The 25,297-nt window shown below is 42.8% G+C and overlaps 1 protein-coding gene across 3 annotated transcripts in view; it reads left to right on the forward strand.

Moving 5' to 3' along the window:
• NAV2 (neuron navigator 2) overlaps window positions 1-25,297 on the forward strand; it is an 852,675-nt gene that overhangs the window by 668,396 nt on the left and 158,982 nt on the right. For all 3 annotated transcript variants that reach the window (XM_004369713.1, XM_004369711.1, XM_004369712.1), the window contains exons 8-10: window positions 5,975-6,087; window positions 12,106-12,214; window positions 14,298-14,687. In XM_004369713.1, the coding sequence (XP_004369770.1) occupies window positions 5,975-6,087; window positions 12,106-12,214; window positions 14,298-14,687 (612 nt within the window). The remainder of the gene's footprint in view (window positions 1-5,974; window positions 6,088-12,105; window positions 12,215-14,297; window positions 14,688-25,297) is intronic.

The following is a 25,297-nucleotide window of genomic DNA, read 5'->3' on the forward strand; positions in this document are numbered from 1 at the left end:
ATGGCCGCTTGCAAGCTTTTAAGACCCCAGATGCCACTCACCAAAGTAGGATGCAGAACATTTTCTTAATAAGCTTTGTTATGCCAATTGCCCTAGATGTCCTCTGAAAGCATAGTCCCCAGAACCCTACCACTGCTACTCTGTCCCTCAAAGTGTTTGATTGTATTCAGAAACTTCTTAGCTTTGGTTTAGTCCAGTTGTGCTGACTTCCCCTGTAGTATGTGCCGTCTTTCCCTTCACCTAAGATAATTCTTATCTACTATCTAGTTAGTAAATAACCCCACCTTCTCTCCCCACCCTCATAACCATCAAAGAATGTTTTGTTCTGTTCACACAGTTCCTTACCACATCACACATATTACTAAGTATTTTTTTTTTAGCCCGTGCTGGGTGCTGGGGTTTTTTGGCCTGAGGAAGAATGGTGGAAAAGGGTATGGTGATGGAAGGGATCAATTCTAGAAGAACAAAAGAACCCATGTTATAATGAGGAGACAAGCCTGGGTGTATGTGTCTGAGTCCGTCCTTCTGTCCTTCATCCATCCCTCTCTCTCCATCTCTCAGTCTTTCTGATGTGCCAATCTGTGGGACCACAGGAAGCCACTGGAGCCAGGTGCTGCTCTGTGTAGTTCTGGCCTGTGAGGTCCTCTAGGAGCTCAGCATGCATCACACACCTTTGTTGAAGGACATGGGCTCTGGGTGCTACCATATGTCAAAGGTCAGGTTCTGGGTTAGATAGGCACAGCGATATGTGTGGATAAGTCCAACCCAGAAAGACAAAGCTGGCCTGGCACTGCTCTTGAGGGAGTCCCAGTGTGTTTGTTCATAGTGCTGTACTTGATCCTGTGCTGGAGACGTGGAGTGCATTTGACCACACTGCACACTTAAGTGATAACTAATACCTCTCGATAGCAGAAGGGGGCTAATGATTGTCACATGCGTTTTGTAACTGCCACCTGAAATACATACACACACACACTCAACTGTCCACATGCATGCATATACCCATAGGTAGGGACATACATCAACAGTCACATATATGTGTGGACACAAATACACATTCACATATAACATGCAAGTGTACATGTATGCATACGTGTATTTGCATACCTGTTCATTTGCATAGGCTCACGCCCACACTTTCAGTTACCTATATTTGTATGATTCCCCAAAGGCTGAGATATTTCCTATTTCTTTGCTTGAGTTGTGTTCTAGTAGGTTCCATCACAGTTGGTCCCAATAGCAGGTGAGAAGACTGGCTTGAGAGATCTGTAAAGCTAGCCAGCGTCCAGCCATGAGGGAATGTTAGGCTTTGCCTAGCCCCCGCTTGCTTTCCTTCTCACCCTCGCCTTCAGCGAGGGCCACACCTGAACTCTTTAACTGGGAGTTGGTCATCTTTTTATTAAATCAAGTCATCAGCTAACCATCCTGAAGAGGGCGCCAAGGCTGAGAGGATGACTCAGCCCTTCCACACACTGCTGTTAATATGTTTGTCCCCTGAAGCATGGAGGTGGCTGATTGCTCCCCATGAAATTTTTATCATTCCAGTAACACTGATTGGCTGCAGGTAATACATATTCAGGCTACAAATCACAGACTCTAGATTTGCATTTTCAAAATTAAAAGCTATTACAGCCTTTGGTCACCATCAATCCTCCCCCCCCCCATTTTTTTTCTTTCACTGTAATTATTGGAAAGATTGTGAAACATTTAACCTCCTTCTTCTTATTATTATTATTTTTTTAATTTCAAGTTTTTCCAAGAGTGGAATAACCATTAATGATAAAGAGTGACTGTCCAACAAACAAGAGGAAGGGGAAATCATCTCAGATGTGTATCTGTTAAACCCCTTCTTAATGTCAGTGCTCATCCTGTGCCCTGCCCCTGTGGGCCCTCTCAGGTGTCTTTCCTCTATAAATAAGCCAGGGAAGAGAGGCTGGAGAGGAGAGCACCGGGACAGGAGTTGGGATTGCTGGGCTGTGTCCTTTATGGGCTCATTACTCCCTGTGTGCTCATGGGCACTGGCCGCAGGACCAGCTACTGAGCATACACCAATGTGTGTGGAGACTCAGCTAAGGGCCTTCCGTGCTTCAGCTCAGTTAATCCTTCTAACAACTCCACAAGCTAGCTACTTTTCTCTTAATCTCCATTTTATAAATGAGGAAACTGAAGTTAAGGTCCATTTTTCAGAGTTCAGGTTCTTGACAAACACTTTCTTCATAGGTAATAACTTACTGTAAGTCACAAGACCTATGTCTTAGTCATCTAGTGCTGCTATAACAGAAATACCACAAGTGGATAGCTTTAACAAAGAGAAGTTTATTTCCTCACAGTAAAGTAGGCTAAAAGTCCAAATTCAGGTGTCAGCTGCAGGGGAAGGCTTTCTCTCTCTCTCGGCTCTGGAGGAAGGTCGTTGTTGTCATCAATCTTCCCCCAGACTAGGGGCTTCCCTGCGTGGGAACCCCAGTCCAAAGGACACGCTGTCTCCAGGTACTTCTTTCTTGGTGGTATGAGGTCCCCAACTCTCTGCTTGCTTCTCTTTCCTTTTATCTCTTGTAAGATAAACGGTGGTGCAGGCCACACCCCAGGGAAACTCCCTTTACATTGGATCAGGGATGTGACCTTAGTAAGGGTGTTAGAATCCCACCCTAATCCTCTTTAACATAAAATTATAATCAGAAAATGGAAGACAACCACACAATACTGGGAATCATGGCCCAGACAAACTGATACACACATTTTTGGGGGGACATAATTCAATCCATGACAAGGTGTTAACTAGAAGAGCTAGCGTTTAAATCCAAGTCTAACTAGAGGGGCCAAGCTCCTAGCCATCATTCTGTCTTGACTCTGTGAATCACTTAATCTCTCAGACCCTCAGTGTCTTCATCTGTAAAGAGATTGGACCAAGTTATTATTATTTTTTTATTGTGCTCTAAGTGAAAGTTTACAGTTCAAGTCAGTTTCTCATACAAAAATTTATACACACTTTGCTATGTGACCCTATCTGCTCTCCCTATAATGTGATGGCACACTCTTCCATTCCACCCAGATTGGACCAAATTAGATTTTTTTTTTTTTTTAAGTGGTTTAAGTTCCCTTCCTGTTCTAAAATTCCCTGTCTGAACTTTATGCTCCACCATGTATAACTTACAATGCTCTCCCACCCCCGGAACCTCTCCATGCTAATTGTGTTACCAAGGGGTGAAGGGAAGACAAGTCCTTTAAAAACAAATCATTCAGAATGAATTATATTTAACAATTCAGAAGTAACAATGAACACCTCTATCGCTTTATAGTTTACTCAGTGCTTTTGTTAGATCACGTTTGAATTTTGCACTATCTGGGAAGGTTTTATTGTTACCCCTGTTTGACAGATGAGGATGCTGAGGTTCAAAGACATGAAGTGATTTATTCAAATTTGCATGGCTACCAAGTTAGGGAGCCTAGACCTGAACCCAGCTAAATGTCTAGACTCCAGACCTAGCATCTTTCCAGGCTTAAACATTTCTCATTTATCCCATATCCATTCTGTACCTCCTTCTTGACTGCCTGCTCTGCATTTGTATTGAATAGTCTTTGCCTTCAGAGGGCTATCAGTCTATTGGGGGAAAGGTTTATTAACTGTATCACACTTCATAAATATGGCAACAGAAGAATAGGAAGAGGACTGCAGAAACACATGAGGTGATGAAATCAGCTGACAAGGAGTCAAGAGAAGGCTTCCAGGCCAACATGATACGGGAGCTGTGTCTCTGGTTTTTTTTTTTTTTTTTCGTTGTTTGTTTTTTTGGTGGCAGTATACACATACATCCATTCACAAGTTCTGCATGAACAGTCCAATAGCATCATTTACATACTTTACATACTTCACATCCTGTCACTATTCTGTCCTTACCCATATTGTTCCATCACCATTAATTTAGACTCTCTGCCCCTGAAATTTCTCATCTGTGCTTTAGATGAACTGTTGTCAGTTTACACTCCATAGATAATTCTTTATAGGAGCGCTATGCTTGAGGCAAACATTCTTTATTAATTGTGCTAAACTTTAGTTTAACAATGGCTTTATGAGATAGTTTTGGTTCAAGATTTAAAGATTATTTCCAGGAATTAGATTCGTCTCAATGGATCTAGTAAGTCTGGTTTCCATATGAGTTTGAAGTTCTGTTCCACACTCTTCCTCCTTTTGATCAGGATCCATCTGTTGGGTCCTTGGGGACTGCATCTTGAAGGCAGATTAGGAGTGAACTAAGGAAGAAGGAAGGGCCTTTAGGCAGAGGTCACAATAAGTACAAAAGCAAAATTCTTAAGGGCACGGCATGATCAGGGAATGGCGAGAAACCACATACGAATGGAACGTAGGGTAGAGCTGCTTCTAAAGGGTGGGAGTGGCAGGACATGGGGCTGGAAATACAGAAAGGAAGAATCCAGTTATGTAGGGTATCTTCTAACACAATAAGGAGTTTAAACCTTATTCTGTAGGCAGTGGAAAACCACTAGAAGCCTATAATCAGAGGGTGATGTGATCACATTGGTGTTACAAAGTTCTGGATTGTATGGGGAGTGAACCAGACTTAGGAACAATCTAGAACACAGGTCACAAGTTTATATGCCTGGTTGGGTAAAAAAAAGTTAAAGTAAAAGGGTGGCTCAGGCTTTTGGGGACTGGCAGAGGGAGCTTCCATGCCTCTCTAGGGGGAGCAGCTACCACTTGGCGCCAGCAGATGGCGCCCTGCAAAAAAAGTTGAACTCAGGCTTTCCAAACTTTTCTAGTTTTTACTGGGAGGAGGCAGAAATCCAGATATTTCTTGTGAAATCTCCCATTTTTTAAATGTTGCAACTGATTTGAAAACTTTTAAATACTATGCAGATCAATAAGAATACATCTATGGGCTGGTTCCTGCAACTGGCTGCCAATTGCAACCTCTAGGCTCTAGGTGGGATACCCATTTACAAAGTATTTATATGGGCCTAGGCAGAGATGATGAGGGCTGGATGCTAGCGGAGGGATGGAGAGGAGGGAGCACTGGGATTATGAAAATCCTTTAAAGGTAGAGAACCCAGCGATTGGGAACTAATGGCCTCAGTGGGAGGGCAAGGAGAGGAGAGTGGGTGGATGACTTGAGGTTTATCAACACATCCCCCACAGTCTGTTTCACACAATTCATGTTCTTGGCAAATACTTTCTTCATAGTCAGTGAAATCTGGTTGAATTTGCTTAGGATGCTAATGAATTAATAAATGTTACACCCAGGGTTATGCATCTGAGTGTAATTATACATTTGCATGCCGTGCCTAAATGAGCAGAGGTAGCTGTGGCAAGAAAACGTTGCATGAAGCAATTGTCTCAATTTGCCTGACAAATAAGGGCCTGGAGAAGGTTTGGGGAAGTACAGATTTCAGTCAAGTGTTGAAATAGCCATCAATGAGACCTTTCATGTCAGAAGATCTGAGCTCTGAATCAGAGATCTGGAGGGCAAACACACCTGCTTGGCACCCACTCCTGACTGATTTTACAGTCACCTTTTCAGAGAGAATCATGTCAGGAGGATTTGGGCGGCCGCAAGGGCTGCCAGTAGAGTCATCTTTATGCTTGACTCGCTTGCATTGCTGGTTACTTAGAAGTTACTCTTTGGCACAGGTTGAATTATCCAAACCACCCAGGAGCCTCCAGCATTAGTCTGGTTAGACCTACCTCCTCGATGGCGGTGCGGAGAATCATCCCCGGGTGAGGGATTGCAGCCCCTCCATTTGGGCGATGAATATTTCATCTTTTACAGTTCGGTGACTCTCTCTGATTCTAGGACATTGCTCCATGTGAGGTGAATGAATTATTTAACGTCAGTCTGCTGATCTGCTGTGTTCTAAAGCTTGCTGCAGGAGGTGATAGTGGGTGCTATGGTCAGACCACAGTGGCCCAGTTGTGGTAGCTGCCTCTCATGACAAGCATGTCTACTTTGGTTTGTGTATGAAGGTCCCAGACAGACACCGAAGGGAATGTCACTGCCGAGTCCAGCTCAGCGGGCATGAACATGGAGCCCAGCCACTATACCAAGAGTGGACAGCCTGCGCTGGAAGAACTCACCGGTGAGTATGAGCCTCAGAAATTCTGGGTCTGTTGGTGATGAGGTCTCCCATGCAACCTGCTGGAAGGACGTGAACCCAGCTTGATTTGAAGTTGTTCTACTGTTGCATTGATCGATGAGCTCAACAAATTTTATTCTGTTTCTTTCTTTCCCTATTATTTTCCTTCCTCTTCCTTCTTCACTTTTTTCTCTCTCTCCCAGTCCATCCTCTCCTCTCCAGAATTGTAAATAAGTCTCTGACCTGTTGGCAAATTCCATTTTAAGATATATTTAATTTCATTTATTTAGGGGCTCAGGACTGCTCTGGTCCTTAACTTTGAATCTCCTTGTTTACTCTTCAGATGAAGTTGCTTTTCAGCACTATTTGAAACTCTCAAATATTGGAATTTTTTTTTTCTTTTCTCTGTGGAAGCACTGGTTTAAAGTTTGTTCTTAGCTTCCTCAATTAATTGGAAAGATTACAGCATGCTTCTTTAAAAAAAAATCTAAATTTTGTTTCAGTCTAACCTAGACAATGATAATTAAAGGGGTATTATGGTTGCACAGCGGTATTGTAGTTAGCACTTGGCTGCTAACTCAAAGGTCAGCGGTTTGAACCTACCAGTTGCTCCTCGGCAGAAAGATGTGGCAGTCTGCTTCTGTAAAGACTACGCCTTAGAAACTTTGTGGGGCAGTTCTGCTCTGTCCTGTAGGGTCGCTATGAGTCAGAATTGACTTGATGGCAAGGGGTGTGTGTATATGTTGTATAAAAGCATAAGATTTGCAGTTGTCACATAATTAATTCCACAGATATTTATTAATGTTACAAGACCCTCAGTAAGATGGATTGACAAACAGTGGCTGCAACAATGGGCTCCAGCATAACAACGATTGTGAGGATGGCGCAGGACCAGGCAGTGTTTCGTTCTGTTGTACGTAGGGCTGCTATGAGTCGGAACCGACTCGATGGCACCTAACAACAACAACTAATCACCTTCTGAATTTAAAGAAGAAAAGCTCATGTCGGGATTGGAATTCCTACTGCAGTGCATTCCGAGTTGCCACCTTCGGTCTCTCATTCCCCAGCTCTGTGCCCTGTGCTCCAGCAACTTCTGATCTGGGAAGTGAGTGGTAAACCACATAGTTAGCAGTGGCTGTGTTACCATTCTCATATCTTCCCACTTTCAGAGTTGGGTTAAAAATCGAAGCCATGTTTAAAATCCGTTTATTAGTCTAAATATCCATGACCACACTGCTTTAATAGCCACATTACCGCTGTGGAATTGGTCTGCAGCCCATGTGATTGAATCTTAATCCATCTCAGCATTAGCTCTGAGTATTCATTTCAGAGGATCTGGGTGATTTAACTACTTCCTTCTGGTTCTGCTGGCTGGGCAGAGTGGTGGTACAGTGATTTTTTTTTTTTTCAAGCTATTTGTAAGTGATCCATCTTACAATGGTTCATGTCCCCACATTTGGGGTTGATTTTCTATTTCCTTCTCTTCCAGGTTTGTAGCTCCTTTGCATATGAGTACATGGATAACACAGGAAAAAGACCAACTAGGAGGAGAAGGGTATGGGGTTCAGATCACTTTTCAAGTCTCCCCACACATTCCAGACTGTTCTTATGTGCACACATCAAAAGAACCCAGCCAGTGTTTCAGAGCCTGGCGTGTATCAGATGTATGCCCGTCCCGTGGAGTTGTGGAGATGCATGTCAGACATGATGAGTCTCAGCAAAATTCATGTTTGAAAAGCGGAAGCAGCAGCCAGAGAACATTCCAAATAGCACTTAGATTTCAGTGTGACAGATTGCTGCCTGTGATCTTCCACTAACTTTTCTTTTTCTCCCCATGTCTCCTCTGCAGCAGGACTACAAAACCAAGTAAAACTCAAAGACCCTGAGAGGCTGGTTTGGGGATGAGACCTGTGCAGCCAGTAGTGCCTGGTCAAGTACTCTTGGGCATTAAATCAAATGGTGTTGGTTGCTAATGAACATGTCTTAAGCAGGGTGACTTGTCTTTTATTCAAGCAGTAAAATCACATGCGTGATTATACTGTGACTTTTTTTTTTTTTAATGGAGACACTGAAGGTTGAATTTAATTTATCCACAGCCAGTTCCTTGAAATGATAACAAACGGTGGATATATTTAGAAATGGACATTTATAAGAACATTGCTTGATTGCATAGTTCTTCCCCTTGATTATGCAAATTGGTGGATTTTCCAGCGATGCTTTGCCATTTACCTAGCACTACAGTTGAGAAATATGACTTGGATTATAGAGTTAGAAGGAACCACATGGGCCACCAGTTTATCATGAATCTCTTCTATACATGAATCCCTTCTATAGCTTACTGATGGATCGTCTTTTAGCCTCTGCTTGAATATTTCTTGTGACAGAAAGATTATCCCTTCATAAGACAACCCTTCTGTGTCTTGATGGCTTTAACTGATAATGGAGTTCTTTATTCTTACATTTCTAACCACTGGATATAATTCAGCTTCTTCAAGCCCTCAGAGAATTTCCATTCTTGTCTATGTAGCAGCTTGTCCCTAAAGCCTCTCTCTTGCAAGTAAAAATCCCAGGTTCCTTCAAAGATCCTTTTGTAACACCTTACCGTCCTCCTAAAAAAATCAAACCAGTTGCTGTTGATTCAGTTTCGACTCACAGCAACCCCATGTGTGTCAGAGTGGAACTGTGCCCCATAAGGTTTACAATGGCTGACTTTTTTCAGAAGTAGATCACCAGGCCTTTCTTCCGAGGTGCCTCTGGGTGGATTCGAACGTCCAACCTTTTGGTTAGCAGCTAAGCACATTAACCATTTGCATCACCCAGGGAAACTCAGCATTTTTGGTGAAGAGGAGTCTTATCAGAATGTGGTACTCTCTCGTTGTGACCAGTGACTTGAAGGAGGCTTGGCAAATTCAAGAGAGCTGCAGATAGAGATGGAATAGCTTAAAATTACCGTTACTTGGTTTTTAAGATCCTTGTAAATGAGCTGAAAGGGCCCTTCCATTTCCACTGGAGCACTGTTGAATATTTATTATGCTCAGGACATGTGTTGGTGGGAAAATCTTACATTGAGGCAATCTTCCAAGGAGGCAGAATTGGCAGTGCAGAACGTGATTCCCTGAGCAAGGCAGGTGGATTAATGGTTTGGCTTTCTACATTACCTCTGGAATCTGTTAGAGCACAAGACTCTGAGGGAAGAAATATTTTCCAGCGGAATCCCCAAGAGGAAAATAAGACACTCACATTTACTGAGCCCTCATTGTATGCCGGGCACCTCATATGTGTCATCTCATCTGAATGTCAGCCTCACCCTTTGAGGGAAGGGTTTTTATCTCCATCTTACAGATGAGATTCGGAGAGAGTCAGCGACTTGCCTGACATCAAGTGGCTAATAAGTGACAGTGTCAGAATTCAGACTTTTATCTGTCAGAATGCAAAGGTCTTACTGTATTTTCACCCCATACTGACCACATATCTGTTGTCCAACAACTATTTCTGAGGCATCTATTTATGTGTGTTTACCAAAAGTAAAGATGAGATACCATCCCTATCTCAAAGATCTTGGAATTTCTAAAGGAGAGTTAAGAGAAGCAAATATGTCCTTGAGAGACATAGATAAATAAATACAGTTACTAAAACCTTTTTGTGTGTAGTTAATTGGTGAAGGTAATTTGAAAACCTGTGCCTAGACCTAGCTTCCTACTAAATGTTCATTCAAGGCCTAGAACTGTCCAGCTGATCAGTACATTTTTGGCAGCCTTACATAGATATAAAATGCGGCCAAACTGGCAGGAAAATGTATTTAATTGATGGCCCAGGAGACAGATGCAATTACATTCCTCCAAGGTCATTAGAGGAAGGCAGAATAGATATTCATCACTGCTTTCACATAAAAACACATACACACATATGTGTATTTTAAAGAATTGGGTGGGAAATGTAAGCTTGACCAGTTTTCAGATAAGAGAAAAATGCCTTCCAAATTTCCCTTGGTTAAAAAGGGGGAGAAAATTGAAAACACTTGCATTTTCAAGGATAGCGAGTTTGCTGTAGTCAATTCCCTCTGTAAAATCACATAATCATATCTATCGTTTAATGCATCCCCAGCCTCCAGGCACAGCTATGCTGAGAGCTACCTAGGGAAGTTGTTGTCTGTCTCAGAAAGAAAGTTAACTATGATATTTCTAAGCAGCCTATTGCCATATTTCAGTGACAATTGCTGAGAACTCTGTTGTTCTTGTTAGCTGCCTTGGCCCCAGACTCACGGCGACTCCGTTCACAGTGGAATGAAGCACTGCCCAATCCTGTGCCTTCCCTATGATCAGTTGCAGATTGGATTGTTGTGACCCATAAGGTTTGTCATTGGCTGGTTTTCAGAAGTAGATTGACAGGCCTTTCTTCCTAGTCTACCATAGTCTGGGAGATGCACTGATACCTGTCCAGGATCATAGCAAAACACAAGCCTCCACTGACAGACGGGGTGGCTGCGCATGAGGTATATTGGCTGGGAATCGAACCTGAATCTCTCACATGGAGGGCAAGAACTCTGCCACTAAACCACCACAGCCCCCGTATGCTACCTAGTGTCCAGTGTAAACTCCACTGCTGCCCACAAGTGCTGTGTTGTATATGGAGATTGCTAAACAATGTTGCTCAACACTTGAAAATAGTCAGAGGCTTTTGAAGAAAGACCCTTGAATGTGATTCCTCAATCTTGTTAGCTCTCCCCGAAATTGCTCTGAGAGAAAAATGTTTGATCCCTTTAATCACTTTTGTAGTTATTCCCCTTTTCTTCATTCATTTATAGGCCCAAATGAAGCAGAATAGCCAGAGACCCTTAAGCATGGCTGTGCTAAGAGAGCATCCTAGCTTATATCAGGCGTATTTCTCCTAGTACATTAATTAGCATCAGCTTAAACTCTGCCCAGCCAGGTGTTTTGTGGGAAATCTTGCCCCGAGAACGGAAGGTGCTGCTGCTTCTCAGTGACTCGGTGCTGTGTAACACACACTGATATGTCCTGAGTGTGTGTGGAGGGCTCTGTGCTAAGGGCTTTCCATGCCTTATCCCATTTAGTCGCTGCAGTTGTCATTTGAGGTAGGTACTCTTGTTGTTAGTTACCATGGAGTCAGCTTCGACTCATGGTGACCTTATGTATGACAGAGCAAAATGTTGCCTGGTCTTGTGCCATCTTCATGACCGTTGGTATATTTGAGCCCACTGATGCAGCTAATATATCAATCCATCCCATAGAGGGTTTCCCTTGTTCTCGCTGACCCTCTACCAAACATGATGTTCTTTTTTAGAGGTTGGTCTTCCTGATGTCCAAAGTAAGTACATAAGCCAGTCGAAGTTTTGACATCCTTGCTTCTAAGGAACATTCTGGTTGTATTTCTTTTAAGACTGATTTGTTCTTCTGGCAATCCACAGCATATTTTAGGAATATGGAATCTGAAGAATAGAGAGGGTCAGCAACTTCCTCCCAATTACACAGTAAGAAAAGGAGGTAGATTTTGAAATGACATAATCTAACAAGGGAGAAGGTAAATCTCTATCTGTAGAAATATGCATGCATAATAAGTGCAGATCTTTTAGCCAGTATGAGTTCCATTTGTAAAATAGAGCTGAGAGACAGCAGCATGTACCACCCATAGTGTGGAAACAATGCCGCTTTTGCGTGGGCAAAAAATGATCCCCATGAAGTGATCAGACCTCAACTGTGTGCATCCTTATTGAAGATCATACAAAATGTATTTACGTCTTAGACTAGCTGCTTTGCTTCCCCCACAGGCTAGACTTCACCTATTGCAGGAGGGACCAGGAGGGAGAAGAAAGACTTCTCTCCTTGGGTTTAACACCTTCCTTTGGGCATCATTCAGGCATTCCTTCTCACGTCCTTATTAGGCACCTATGGTGAGCCAGGCACTGAGTGCGGAACGTGGTGATAGTCACGATCATGGTTGCTGCTCTCATGAAGCTCGCAACCTATCACAGAATTCAAATGGTCTTAATCCTTATCTTCCCAGGGGAAGATCCAGAGGCTCGGCGACTGCGGACAGTGAAGAATATCGCTGATCTGCGGCAAAATTTGGAGGAGACCATGTCCAGTTTACGGGGAACTCAGGTTACACACAGGTATCTACACAATGAATTACATACTGAACTGGATGGTAACTTGGTTCATACACTACCTGTGTTTGTTCATGTCACTAGCAAAGTAATTTGGTTAATAGTGGAAGAAATAACCTTGGTCTCTACCCATGTTGGAACTCACAAAGACTATCATGCAGCATGCAGAAGAGAATTGTAGGGAGCAAAAATTAGTATAGACAGATTCCTCCCAAAAGCAGAAGGTTGCTAAACCCATCCGACATAGGATCTTGTAGACCTGCTCCATTTAAATTTCACTTTACTACTTGCAGCCTCCCAAACTGTATTGTGCTGTTGAAACAAGCAGGTGAACTAGATTTGACCCGTGTGATTAAGTGAATAACTTGAATTCTTACTCAGTCTTCTGATACACAACACTCAGTAATATTGTTAGTCATGCACGTGTACAAATCACGTAAGGAAATATTTATAAAACGTATGATAGTGTTTAAAGTATGATTTTATTGGATGGAATCTAGGATTACATTGGGAACATTTATCAAGTTGTTTTCACTGCTGAGTAAGAAGTCGAAGAAGATGCAACCCTAGGATACTTTCATGATTTTGGCAGGGTGAAGTTTTACACTTTGTGTTTGGCTTTGATCATCAAGGAAAGGTTCTAATGTCCCCCCACTGGGCTCCCTGAGAGTCTCTTTGCTTCTCGAATTGTAGTTTCTGTGATAAATGGATATAGAAGTAAGACCCCAGGGCTTCTCCTTTATCAGCAGGCTTAGCAGAATCCGATTTAATTAACCACTGTGGGTTCTACCTGCTCCGAAACAGAGGGATCCTCAATTGAGGAAAGCAAGGCAGCTTCCAGATCAGAGGGAAACCAGAATAGCTTGAAGCACCAAACTGTCTCTTCTAAAGAAGAGTCACTGGGGATTTGTGGTGCCCTTGAGTCGCTTCTCCTAAACCTTTAGATATTTGAATGGCGTGGAGTCAGATGCTGGGTCCCGTGACTCTATGATCAGGTATGAAGCATCCCTCCTTCCACCATAATCACCGAAACTGACTCATGTTGGTTACAGTGGTTTGATGGATTTCTTGGTTTGGATCTGACCCTCAGTGTAGCAGGATGGTGGTCACGACAGGAGAGAGCCTGATGGTTTCTCCTGTAGGAGTGACTCTCCCTCTCTGATCAGTTAGGAAATCCCCGTGTGGTCCTCGAAGGTGCAGATGACCATCTAGACTGTGCTGCAATAGCCTGTTTGACTGAGAAGATGATGTAGTCCAAAAGGGGGGAGCTGCATCCCCTGGCAGCTTCTGACCCATGTAACTTGATTTATTATGGATCTCAAACCCATGCACTCACCACTCTTTTTGGACTTCTTGTCCCCAAAGTTTAGTTGTCATTTTAAACAAGCAAAAGTCTGGGGGGAATGGATGTTAGACAGTTAGAACGTTAAGGCTCCCCACCTGTTTGCTGGGAGGGAGTGGAGGATGTGAGATGTGGTATGAGGAAGTTGGGGGTGGACGGAGCTTCCTACCTTTAGGAAAGGAGAACTGTGATGCAGCATCCTAGAACAAACGAGCAGGTGGCAACCTGCATGCTCATCTTTACCAGGTCAGCGTTTTCTGTTTTCTTTCCTGGATTAAAAAAAATAATTAAGATCATTTAATTAAGGTAATTAATGATGGATGTCTCATACCATGTTTTAGGGAAAAAATAACTCCACTGGGCTTTCAAGAATGTTATATAGATACACAGCTTCCCTTTTTCATTATGGTAAAATGTCAGGAACATAAAATTTGTCACCTTAACCATGTTTAAGTAGACAATTCATTGTCATTAATTACACTCACGGTGTTGTGCAACTGTCACCACTCTCCATTTCCAAAATCGAGAGCACCCGTTAAGCAGTAACCCCCCATTTCCTCCCTCCCACAGCCCCTGTTAGCCTCTACCTTTTCCTTTTTCGACAGAGAAAATACACTGGGTGGTATCTGTTGTCTTATCCTATTTTGTGTATGCATAATCCTTCATAATTTAAAAAAAATTAACATATGAACTGTAAAGGATACCAGGCATATTTCAGTCTAACTCACAGTTGGTTTTCTTTTTTAGCACATTGGAAACCACTTTTGACACCAATGTCACCACGGAGATAAGTGGACGCAGTATCCTCAGCTTGACTGGTAGGCCTACTCCGCTATCCTGGAGACTCGGCCAGTCTAGCCCCCGGCTCCAAGCAGGGGACGCCCCCTCTATGGGCAACGGGTACCCCCCTCGAGCCAATGCCAGCCGGTTCATCAACACTGAGTCGGGCCGCTATGCATACCCTGCCCCGCTGAGAAGACAGCTGGCGACCAGGGGCAGCAGCATCTGCCATGTGGACGTCTCGGACAAGGCAGGAGATGAGATGGAGCTGGAAGGCATCAGCATGGACGCCCCAGGCTACATGAGCGATGGGGATGTTCTGAGCAAGAACATCCAGACCGATGACATTACGAGCGGGTGAGTACTTGGGGCTTCAGGCTTCTCACCTAGCGAAAGAAGGCTTGGCACCTGGTTTCTGTTTGCAGGACTTTATTTGAGTTCCCTGGAGGAGGTCAAACTGCCTCCTTCAGCTTCTACTATCCATGTGGAGGGGAGCACTGCTGGGTTGTGAATCAGAAGCGCTGGGCCACAGTCTAAGCTTGGCCAATAACTTGCTGGGCGGCACTAGCAAGCCTCCACCGGCAGCCAGAGTGATGCTGGAAAACAAACTATATTGTGTCAGGCCCGGGAACAAACCCTGCACTTAGGATGGAATCCAAGCTCCTTAGCATGGCCTGCCTGGTCTGCATGATCTGGCCTTTGCCTGCTTCTTAGGTCTCATCGTTCTTTTCCCCTCTCCCTTCCCCTATTACAGATGGCTTTTCTTTGTTTTAATTTATTTATTTAAAAATTTTTTGTTGTTGTTAAAATATATGCAACAAAATAGACTCCCGTTCGATGATTTCTGCATGTACAGCTCAATGCTATTGGTTACATTCTTTGCACTGTGTCACCATTTGCATTATCTCTACCCACGGTGTTTCACCACCATTAATTTGTATACTTTCCCCCTCTTAAAGTTCTCATCTGTACTTTAGAGTTACTGTTGTCAGTTGGATCACATAGATAACTCCTTAAAAGTGCAAAATATTCAAGGCTGTCATTCTTGATTAATTGAGCTCAACTGTTGTTTTGTTTACACATGACTTCATGGGATAGTTTTAGTTCAAGGTTTAAAGATTATTTCAGGACAATAAATTTGGGGGTTCCCCCAGTTTCAATGGATTCATTAAGTGTGATTTTTATAGGAGTATGATGTTGTGTTCCATATTTTTCCTCCTTTTGATCAGCATCCATCTGTTGAGTCCCTGATCAGAACATTCAGTAGTGGTAGCTGGGTACCAGCTATTTCTTCTGGTCTCATTGCTGCCATCTTTTCTATTCGTCAGTCTTGTCAAGCTCTTCTCTATTTCACAGCCTATGCACTCTCTGGTTCTCGGCCTGGATCCTCTTCTCTCAGATCTCTGCCTGGCTGGTTTCTTTCGGCTGCTCAGTTGGCACATATTCAGAAAGGCCTCCCTTGACCATTCAACCTGAAGTAGTTTGTGTGTCCCGCCTCTACCCAGTAGTCTCCATCACATCATCCTGTCTTATTCTCCTTTGGAGGCTTTATCACTATTTGAATTTATCCTTATTATTTATTTATATGTTATTGTCCCCCCTCCCCTTGCTACAATAAGTGCCATGAGGCCAGAGACATTGTCTACCTTATTCACCACTGAATCTGTAGCGCCTACCATAGTGCTTTGTACATAATGTTGTTTGTGGTTGCTGTTGAGTTGGCTCCAGTTCATGGCGACTCCATGTACAACAGAACAAAACGTTGCCCAGTCCTATGCTGCCTTCATAATCATGGCTATGTTCAAGTCCAGTGTTGAAGGTACTGTGTATTTTAAGTGCGAAATCCACCAGCCACTCCTTGGAAACCCTATGGGGCAGTTCTACAATGTCCTGTAGGGTCATTATGAGTCAGAATCAACTTGATGGAAATGGGTTTGGTTGGGTTTGGTTTCCCACATAGGGGCTCATCTTCTAGCACTGTATCGGACAATATTCTCTTATGATCCTAGGGTTTTCATTGGCTTATTTTTGGAAGTAGTCTGTCTTTCTTCTTAGTCTGTCTTAGTTTGGAAGCTCTGTCCATCATGGCTGACCCTGCTGGTATTTGAAATACCAGTGGCATAGCTTCTAATATCATGGCAACATGCAAGTCACCACAGTAGGATGAATTGACAGATGGATGGTGATTATACATAATAGCTTATAAGTATTGCTGAATGAATGAATGAATGAATGCATGGATCAATGAGTGAAGAAACCTCCCTGTTTCTCAATGTGTTCATATGTAAAGTTCAGGTGAGGGATGAGATGGTGTCTAAGGAACGTTTTAGATGGAGCAAGCCATGACTTTGTGTAGCATGAGGCCTGGCTTCTTGTTGTTAGCACTGCTTGCAGATCAGCATGTAACCTTAGGGGCATTTCTTTACTTCACTGGCCTGAGACTTCTTTATCTGTTAAAATGAGCTGCCTCAAAGTTCCCCAGGATCTTTTCCACCTCTAACATTCTAGCAATCAAATTACAGATAACTAAAATAGAGTAGAATAATCATGCCACTCATTTCCATGAAAATAGTGATCAAGCACCTCATGAATGTGTTAATATTTTCATAATTTTAATAATAGCTAACTCTCCTACTATGTGCCAAGCACTATGCTAGGTGCTTGCATCTACTGTTTAATCATCACAGCAATCCCTTGAGATAGATGATATCATAATCCCCATTTTATGGATGAGAAAACCAAGGCCCAGGAAGGATAAAGAACTTGCCCAAGATCCCTGCAGCTATTAAGGAGCAGAGTCCAGGGACGGTGGCTCCAGAGCCGAAGTTCCTCAACCACCATGCTGCACCACCTTGGCCTAAGTTTTATTGCTGCTTTGAAATAGCACAACTGCTAGAATTTTTATTGCAAAATGAACTCCCTTCTGCTTAGTTCTGCGTGTCTGGCTAGGAACCCTGGTGGCACAGTGGTTAAGAGCTTGGCTGCTAACCAAAAGATTGGCAGGTCGAATCTACCAGCCACTCCTGGGAAACCCTATGGGGCAGTTCTACTCTGTCCTATAGGGTCGCTATGAGTCAGAGTTGACTCGACAGCAATGGGTACCTGTCTGGCTAGCAATGTTCTTTTATTTACTTAAAAGCTTGTGCATAGAGGTGCTTTGGTTTCGTGCCTCTTGATTTTACTTTGAAGGCAGAAACCACAATACTCTCAGAATATGACACATTTCTGCTCACTGGAATGGCTGGGAAAGTTAATTGACTGACACATTAGATGATCTAGTTAATTCAGAGCATCATCTTGTATTTCTAGTTTTCTGTAAACATGAAAAACAATAACATATACCTGTTACTAAAATAAAAAAGCATATCATTTAACCTTATTATTATTTAGAAGACTTTGGTATCCAGCACGCCTCAAGGTGATCATTATCAATTACCATTGTAATATACTACCAAAAAGTCATGCTTATTTTTTGAGGTTTTTGTGTCTTGTAATATAGAGTTTATTTTATTATCAGATGAGTCTTTTAAACATAAAAAACCCGTTGCCGTCAAATCGATTCTGACTCATAGAACCTTATAGGACAGAATAGAACTTCCCCCGTAGGGTTTCCAAGGAGCTGCTGGTGGATTCAAAACTGCTGACCTTTTGGTTAGCAGCCAAGCTCTTAACCACGGTGCCACCAGGACCCCTTTAAACGCAAAGGTAAGTGAATTTATTTTGATATAGTATTGACAGTTTCCACAAGGTGGAGACATTGACACACTCTAAACTGCAGCTGAGGGATGTTATAGTGAGAAAGTCCCGGTTTCTTTACCCAAACCAGAGCCTTTACCCTTGCTAAAAGCACAAGTGTTTACATTTCAGGTTCTGCTTTGTGAAGCTTGCACTACATTTTTAGCATGTGAGATAGTGCTTAGAACAAGTGTAGATAAAAGTGCAGAAATGTAAGCAAACCACCCAATTATTGAAATCGGAGAAGTCTGGTCTGGGTTTTTCTTCCTCCATTCCTCTTAATACATAAATGTATCTTCAAAATGAGGAGAGGTAGTCAGAGGGAATTTAATGCTCCTCCTCGTTGCAGCATTGTAGAACCTGTGAGTTCACTCTTGGAAAGGCACGTGAGTTTCTGCTTTGAGGCCAGTTTGCCTTTCTGAATGCTGAGTTCTGAGCAAGGCAATTAATTTTCTACTCATTTCTTTTTCCTCGTATTAAAATGACTGTATTGTAAATATTTAAGGACTGGTTATTTGTTCTACACTTCAGAATCTAATAAATAAGTCGTCATTGAGGCAATTGATCTAGTGGAAAGAAAGTACGTTGACATAGCAGACAGACCAGGGCTTAAACCCTGCTCTGCCACTTGCTAGCTATGTGACGTTGTTGCTGGGTGCCGTCTGAGTTGGTTTCGACTCATCATAATAACATGTGACAGAGCAGAACTGTCCCATAGGGTTTCCAAGGCTGTAATCATTACAAGAACAGAGCCACGGGGTGGGTTCAAACTGCCAACCTTTTAGTTAGCATCCACCAGGACTCCATGTGTGACATTAAACCAGAAAACCAAACCCACTGCCGTTGAGTCAATTCCGACTCATAGTGACCCTATAGGACAGAGTAGAACTGTCATTTAACTTCCTGAAACCTTTTAAAATTTTTGCAATTAGATTTTTCTTTGAGATTGTATCTGATTAATGACACATTTATCTGATAAACACAAAATTTCAGCCAGTGTCTGCATATCTTGTTACCCTCAAACATCCAGGTACTTAGAAACAATGAAATGATTAAAGTTTTCATCCAAATCTTTGTTTGACTTGGTGGAAACACAGCTTTGATGGTATGAGTAACGTACAAGTCAGCACAGAGGCTTCCTGAGAAAAATTCTTATAAAAGTTTACAGCAAGTTTATTTAGAAAGCCTGATAGGGAAATAAATTCTGGTTCCTGAAAACCCTATAACCGTGGTTTTTAAAATAACAGCATGCCTTGGCTTAGTACAGCATCTTTTTTGGGTGCCTCATTTCATTTTCTTCACTAGATATGTGTGCTTATGCTTCTTTCAATTCTCGGGAAGGTGGGGCTGAAATTAAATTATTAACTTAGAGTTTAGCTAAGAACCTAATGGCAAATGCTTTCTTTCTTTTTTTTCTTAGTAGTTTAACTTCTTTTTAGTTTTTTGTTTTTTTTTTTAAATTTATTTTCGTTGTTGAGAATATGCACAACAGAACATACATCAATTCAACAGTTTCTACATGAGGCATTGATTACATTCTTCGGGTTGTGTAACCATTCTCACCCTTCTATTTTGAATTGTTCCTCCCCCATTAACATAAGCTCACTGCCTCCTAGGTTTCCAGTCTAATCTTTTGAGTTGGTGTTGTCAATTTGATTCCATCTATATAGTTCTCAAAAGAGCATAATGCGTAAGGCAGGCGCTCTTTACTAGTTAAGCTAAACTATGGTTTGGTTTAAAGACTTCAGGGAATATTTTTGATTTAAAGTTTGAGGTTTAAAGATTATCTCAGGGCAGTGGTTTCTGGGGTTCATCCAGCCTTGGTGACTCCAGAAAGTCTGGATTCCATGAGAATTTGAAATTCTGCATTTTCCTCCTTTGATCGGGAGTCTTTATTTTGGGGTGTGTGTTTGCAGACCTTGTATTTAGTCTGTGTCAGGCATGTTCTAAGCACTTTACCAGTTGTCACCTGATCTCACCACTTCCTTTTATTAGGTTAGTAAATTGGGCATTGGCTAAGTGGAAAAGAATGTAAAATAACAGATGAAGATGTCTTTTACTAAGGTTTGATCTGTGAAGTCAATCTATCTATTCATATTCTAGAAATTCAGAGTGCCATATGGTACAGAGTAAAATTAAAGTGACAGACTTAGCATCCATATGTTTGGAAGACTTTTCTTTTAATTTTAAAAGGAGGCACCGAGTTGTATAATCTACCCTTTATGGAAAAAAATGATCATAAATTTGACATTAGAAATTTCTCCCTAAGAACCTTTGATACTTCCCATTGCCTGTGGGAACTAATCTAAACTCCTTAACTGAATGGGGGAAGGTTCTTTGCAGTCCTTTCTTCATCTGCCTTCCCCACTGTACCGCTGGCCACATCCTCCTTCACATCCCCCACATTTGCCACTGCTTTAGGCTCCTTACTATTTCTCAAAGGCTATTTCTAGGTCTTTGCAAAGCTCCAGACATGCTGCTTCCTTTTGCCTGAAAATGCCTTCCCTTTTGAGAATACGCAGGTACTGCGAACGGTTAACAGGCTTGGCTGCTAACTGAAAGGTTGGAAGTTTGAGTCCATCAGAGGTGCCTCTGAAGAAAGGCCTGGTAATCTATGTTGAAAAACTAGCCATTAAAAACCCTACAGAACGTAGTTCTACTCTAACACACATGGGATCACCATGAATTGGAGTCAACCCGGTGGCAACTGGTCATGCCCTTTGACTGATCCTGAAACCCTTGCCCCTGTGATGTCCTCCTGGACTCCCCCAGTCAGGGTGAGCTTTGTCTCCTCGTTCCTGGTGCCCTCGGTTCACCCCTAACGCTACATGTAACTTTACTTTTTTTTAAATAATACTTTATTGTGTTTTCTGTGAAGGTTTACACAACAGTTTAGGTTTCCATTCAACAGTGACATTGGTTACATTCTTCACAATGCATGAACATTCTCATTATTTCCGTTCTGGTTGTTCCGTTCCCATTAATCTTGTTTGCCTCCCCCCTTATGTTCTCATCTGTGTTTTAAAGTAATTGTTGACCATATAGGTGATTTTTTAAAGGAGCACAGTACTCATGGGTGATATTCTTTATTTTGTGAGCCATCTGTTATTTAGCTAAAAGGTGACCTCAGGAGCTAGTTTCGGTTCAGAGTTTAAAGAGTATCTCAGGGCAATAGTCTCAGGGAGTCCTCTAGTGTCAATGGGTCCAATAAGTCTGGGTTTTTGTTTTTGTTTTTTTTAAGAATTTGAGATTCTGTTCCACATTTTTATCCCATTCCATCAGGGTCCATCCATTGTGGCTCTGATTAGAATGGTCACCACCTAGCTCTGCTAGTCTCCAAGTAGGTGAGGCCATGGTTCATGTAAACTGTTAGTCCGGTAGTCTAGTTTTTTCTTGGAATCTTTGGTGTTCTTCTTTCTCTTTTGCTCTGGGTGAGTGGAGACCAATAGTTGTATCTTAGATGGCTGCTCGCAAGCTTTTAAGATCCCAAACTGGGATGTAGAACATAATTTTATGAACTATATTATGTGGGAACTGGATCATTCTTTTTTTTTTTGGTAACCCTTTCATTTTGGTTGTTGAATTGTCTGAGAGGAGTTGGATGGTGCTGAGAAAAGAGTATGGTGTTTAGAGACAAACAGCAGTCATGGCTCTGCCAAATGAACTGCAACAAGTCCTTAACCTTAAGCTTGAAAAGTACCTGGCAAAGAGGCAGGGATTTTCAAGAAATATCCACCCTTGTTGTTGTTTTTTTTTTTTTTTTTGTGTGTGTGTGTGTGTGTGTGTGTGTGTGTGTGTGTTTCCTCCACTAAACTCAGAGCTTCTCGAAGGCAGACAGTGCCTGTTATTTTTCTGAACCCCAGGACTAGCACACAGTAGGTATTTAATAAATATTTTGTGAATGAATGATCTGTTCTTGGTGCCTAACTCCACAGGACTTTGGGTTTATAAAATTTGCTATCTCCAACTGTGAAACCTAGTGATTCTGTTTACAGAACACTTGGAGAAAATCAACCTAACCTCCAGTGTCTTTCTGCTACAGTGCATGACTCCCTCTAGTGGCCAGTATAGGATGTGATGCTGTGATTTTGATGACTTTTAGCTCTAAGAGTCATTGTATTGGTTTCTGACCCCTGGCTGGTGGTATCTGGGGCTAAGGAAGCAGAGGTTGTAGCAGTTTGCTTGTCTTTAGAATGTGGTCAGGCTAATGAGCCAGCTAGTTTTCACTGTTGGCTTTTTGATGGCCAGATCTTCTCTGGTAGGTGGCAGGGATTACTGCATCAGCAGATACCACGTGTGTTTTGTACCTCTTAGGAGACTCAGCCCCAAGCCGCCTCAGAAGCTAAGGAAGCCATCCCTGCTGAAGTACCTGTAAGCTCCATAAACATGTCAGAGTGTTTCATGTTTCTGTGCCGTTTGTGGTACAAGACCCTATGCTTAGATTTGCCATCATTGCCTGCCAGTCACCTCCTCTCTGAAGCCCTCCCTGATTCCATTCAAGCACAAGTATCAGCTCCTTCCTCTAGGCTCTCGTGGTACCTGATGTCCACTCTGTAGTAACCATATAAAAGTGATCCATTGCACTGCAAAGGCAATGTCCCTTGTTTGCATGGTTGCCACCTACCGCACTGGCATTAGTGGCTAAAGTCTGTAGCTAGGGTAATTTATATTCTGGTCCATGTCTGTCTATTTCTATCACTTTACATGGTGAGACCTTGGGGCTGCTCCAGGCCTTCCTTGGCCTCTTCTGAATGCCCACTGGCCATACTCTTATGGTCTGGCTGGGTCACTCATCAGTCCTGGCCCAAGCCATCAGCTCATAGTCCTCCATGCAGAGCCACCTCCCCCATCACTCACTGTCTTGTAGTCTTGCCAGCCAGTGAGGGTCCCATCCATGCCACATGGGAACCAAGGGAGGCTCAGGAAAAGTAAACCTCAAGACCTCGTTCTCCCTGATGATAGTGCTCCCAAGTTCATGTTGTTATCTATGACTGTGTCCTGGGTTGACCTGCAAAGCCTCCTCCTCCTAAAATCCCCCAAAGGAGAGCAGAAACAAAACCCTTCTCTACTGCACTTATCTAATGCATTTCCTCCTTCTCCTGCTTCCTTTTCCTTCCCATCATTCCTTAGGGCTGGGAAGAGGTAGACCTTTCTTTGAACCCTCCTTCATTAGATCTCCTTCCCACCATAAAGCAACAAGCCTCAAGATTGTAGGAAAAGGGGTCCCTTCACTACACTACAGGAAAATGCTCTGACCTGCTAGAGTCTTGGATATAAATGGAAACTAAAGGAAATTAACAGATCCTTTTAAACCCAAAGCCTGGTTGTTTATGCTTTTGTTTCTTGAGGTTATTATTATGCTGTAAAATCCTTTTTTTTTTAATTAACAAAAACTAAATATTAACTCCTTTGGTGTGATTCCTTCTGTTACGATCTGAATTTACTGCCTAGGCAGTTGGATGCCTTAGGTACATACTCATCTGCTTGGAAAAAACAGGAAGGAGTCTACCTACTCAATGTAAAAATGAAGTGACGTTTGTCTCCCTGCTGGAGTGTTATGAGCACTAAGTGAGATGCTACACGTACCAGTGCTGCTCATTACGAAAATACAGGGAAGTGCTCATGTTGTGAAACTTGCTGGTCCAGTCTAGACTTCTTTCTAGGACTTTAGCCTAAAACGTAGGTGGCAAAATATTGTCCTAAGAGCCAGCCATTTAGTGTGTCCCCCATCCCTTATCCCCTGATGGGGTGCTTCCTATGTTTGTGACTTCTGGCCATAATATTTAAAAGTCAAACTGTTTGAAAATGTTACACACACACACTGTCTTACACTCACATACGCATAAATACACACACACACACACACACACACACACACACAAATCAGAAAGCCACCCATATAAGATACATCTTTAGACTGTTTCTGCACACTAATTAGGAGGAAGGAATGGCGCCCATAACTTTTGCAAGCTCTAAAAAGTTAAGGTCAAGACTGTCTTGAATGCTCGCGTATTTTCATTGTCTGCCACAGTGCCTGTTCCATAGTATGCAGTCAGTACATGTCTGCTGAATGAATGTTGCAAGTGATCTTGAACCTGGCGTCCCTCTAAATAAATACATGCCTAAGACTGAAGCCCCCTTGAGCTTAAAGCCCCAGTCACACGGCCTTTCCTCTCCTGGGTCCTGCCTTGTACTCTTTGATTATTCCAGACCTTTGGACCAGCTCTATCCCAGTAAGCTTGACATTGACAGCACAGGGAAAGTAATAGCTCAGAATAAAAAGGGCCATTTGCTGTGTAGGGTGGTAGATGGAACATGGAGAATGCCCCTTGTTCCTCTCTTCCCTTCCTCCAACAGTAACGGGACAGACGTGTGAGGCATTTCTTACCAAGTCAGCATAGAACACAGAGGCAGCACCGTGAGTCAAAAAGAGTGCACTGATGGCATGAAAGGCTCTTTCTTATCTGGTGAATGTTTCCCATGGTGTTTCCAGGGCCAGACCTGGAGAGACCTTGACAGGCTGTTGTTCCTGGCAAACTGATAGGAGAGGAAGCCAAAAGACTCCTTGAGCCAAAATGCACTTTGGGGGCCAAGATAAATTATTTTAGGCGAGGCTGTCCTGAAAGGCGCTAGGTCATGGCAAGTCCCCACAGGGAGTGGCAGGCATCTCTGTGGCCAATCCAAGTGAAACTGTCTTGGCTTAGGGGGTTCTTGGAAGATTTGAGAATCCCAGGTTGCCAGCTGGTCACTGGGATGGTTGTAGTGGGATTAGGAAGACTGAACTGTCATGGAAAGGGAATGGCTCAGGTCTGTAGACACACAGATCTGTGGGGCCTTGGGTACATCACTTGCCCCTAATGCACTGTTGTTAGCTGCTTTCGAGTTGGCTCCCAACTCATAACAACCTCATGCTCAACAGAGCGAAACACTGCCCAGTCCTGCATCATCCCTGTGATCAGTTGAGGATTGGACCACTGTGATCCACAGGGTTTTCATTGGCTGATTTTTGGAAGTAGATACAACAGGTCTTTCTTCCTAATCTGTCTTAGTCTGAAAGCTCTGCTAAAACCTGCTCAGCAACCTGTTCAAAGTGCGAGTCTCCACTGACGGATGGGTAGTGACTTTGCATAAGGTGCATGCGCTGTAATCAAACCGGGGTCTCCTGCATGGAAGGTGAGAATCCCATGAACCACCAGTGCCTCACTCCTAATGTACCTCCCACCTCTTCTCAC

Source organism: Trichechus manatus, unplaced genomic scaffold (assembly GCF_000243295.1).
Source record: "Trichechus manatus latirostris isolate Lorelei unplaced genomic scaffold, TriManLat1.0 scaffold00006, whole genome shotgun sequence".
In the NCBI taxonomy this organism is placed as follows: Eukaryota; Metazoa; Chordata; class Mammalia; order Sirenia; family Trichechidae; genus Trichechus; species Trichechus manatus.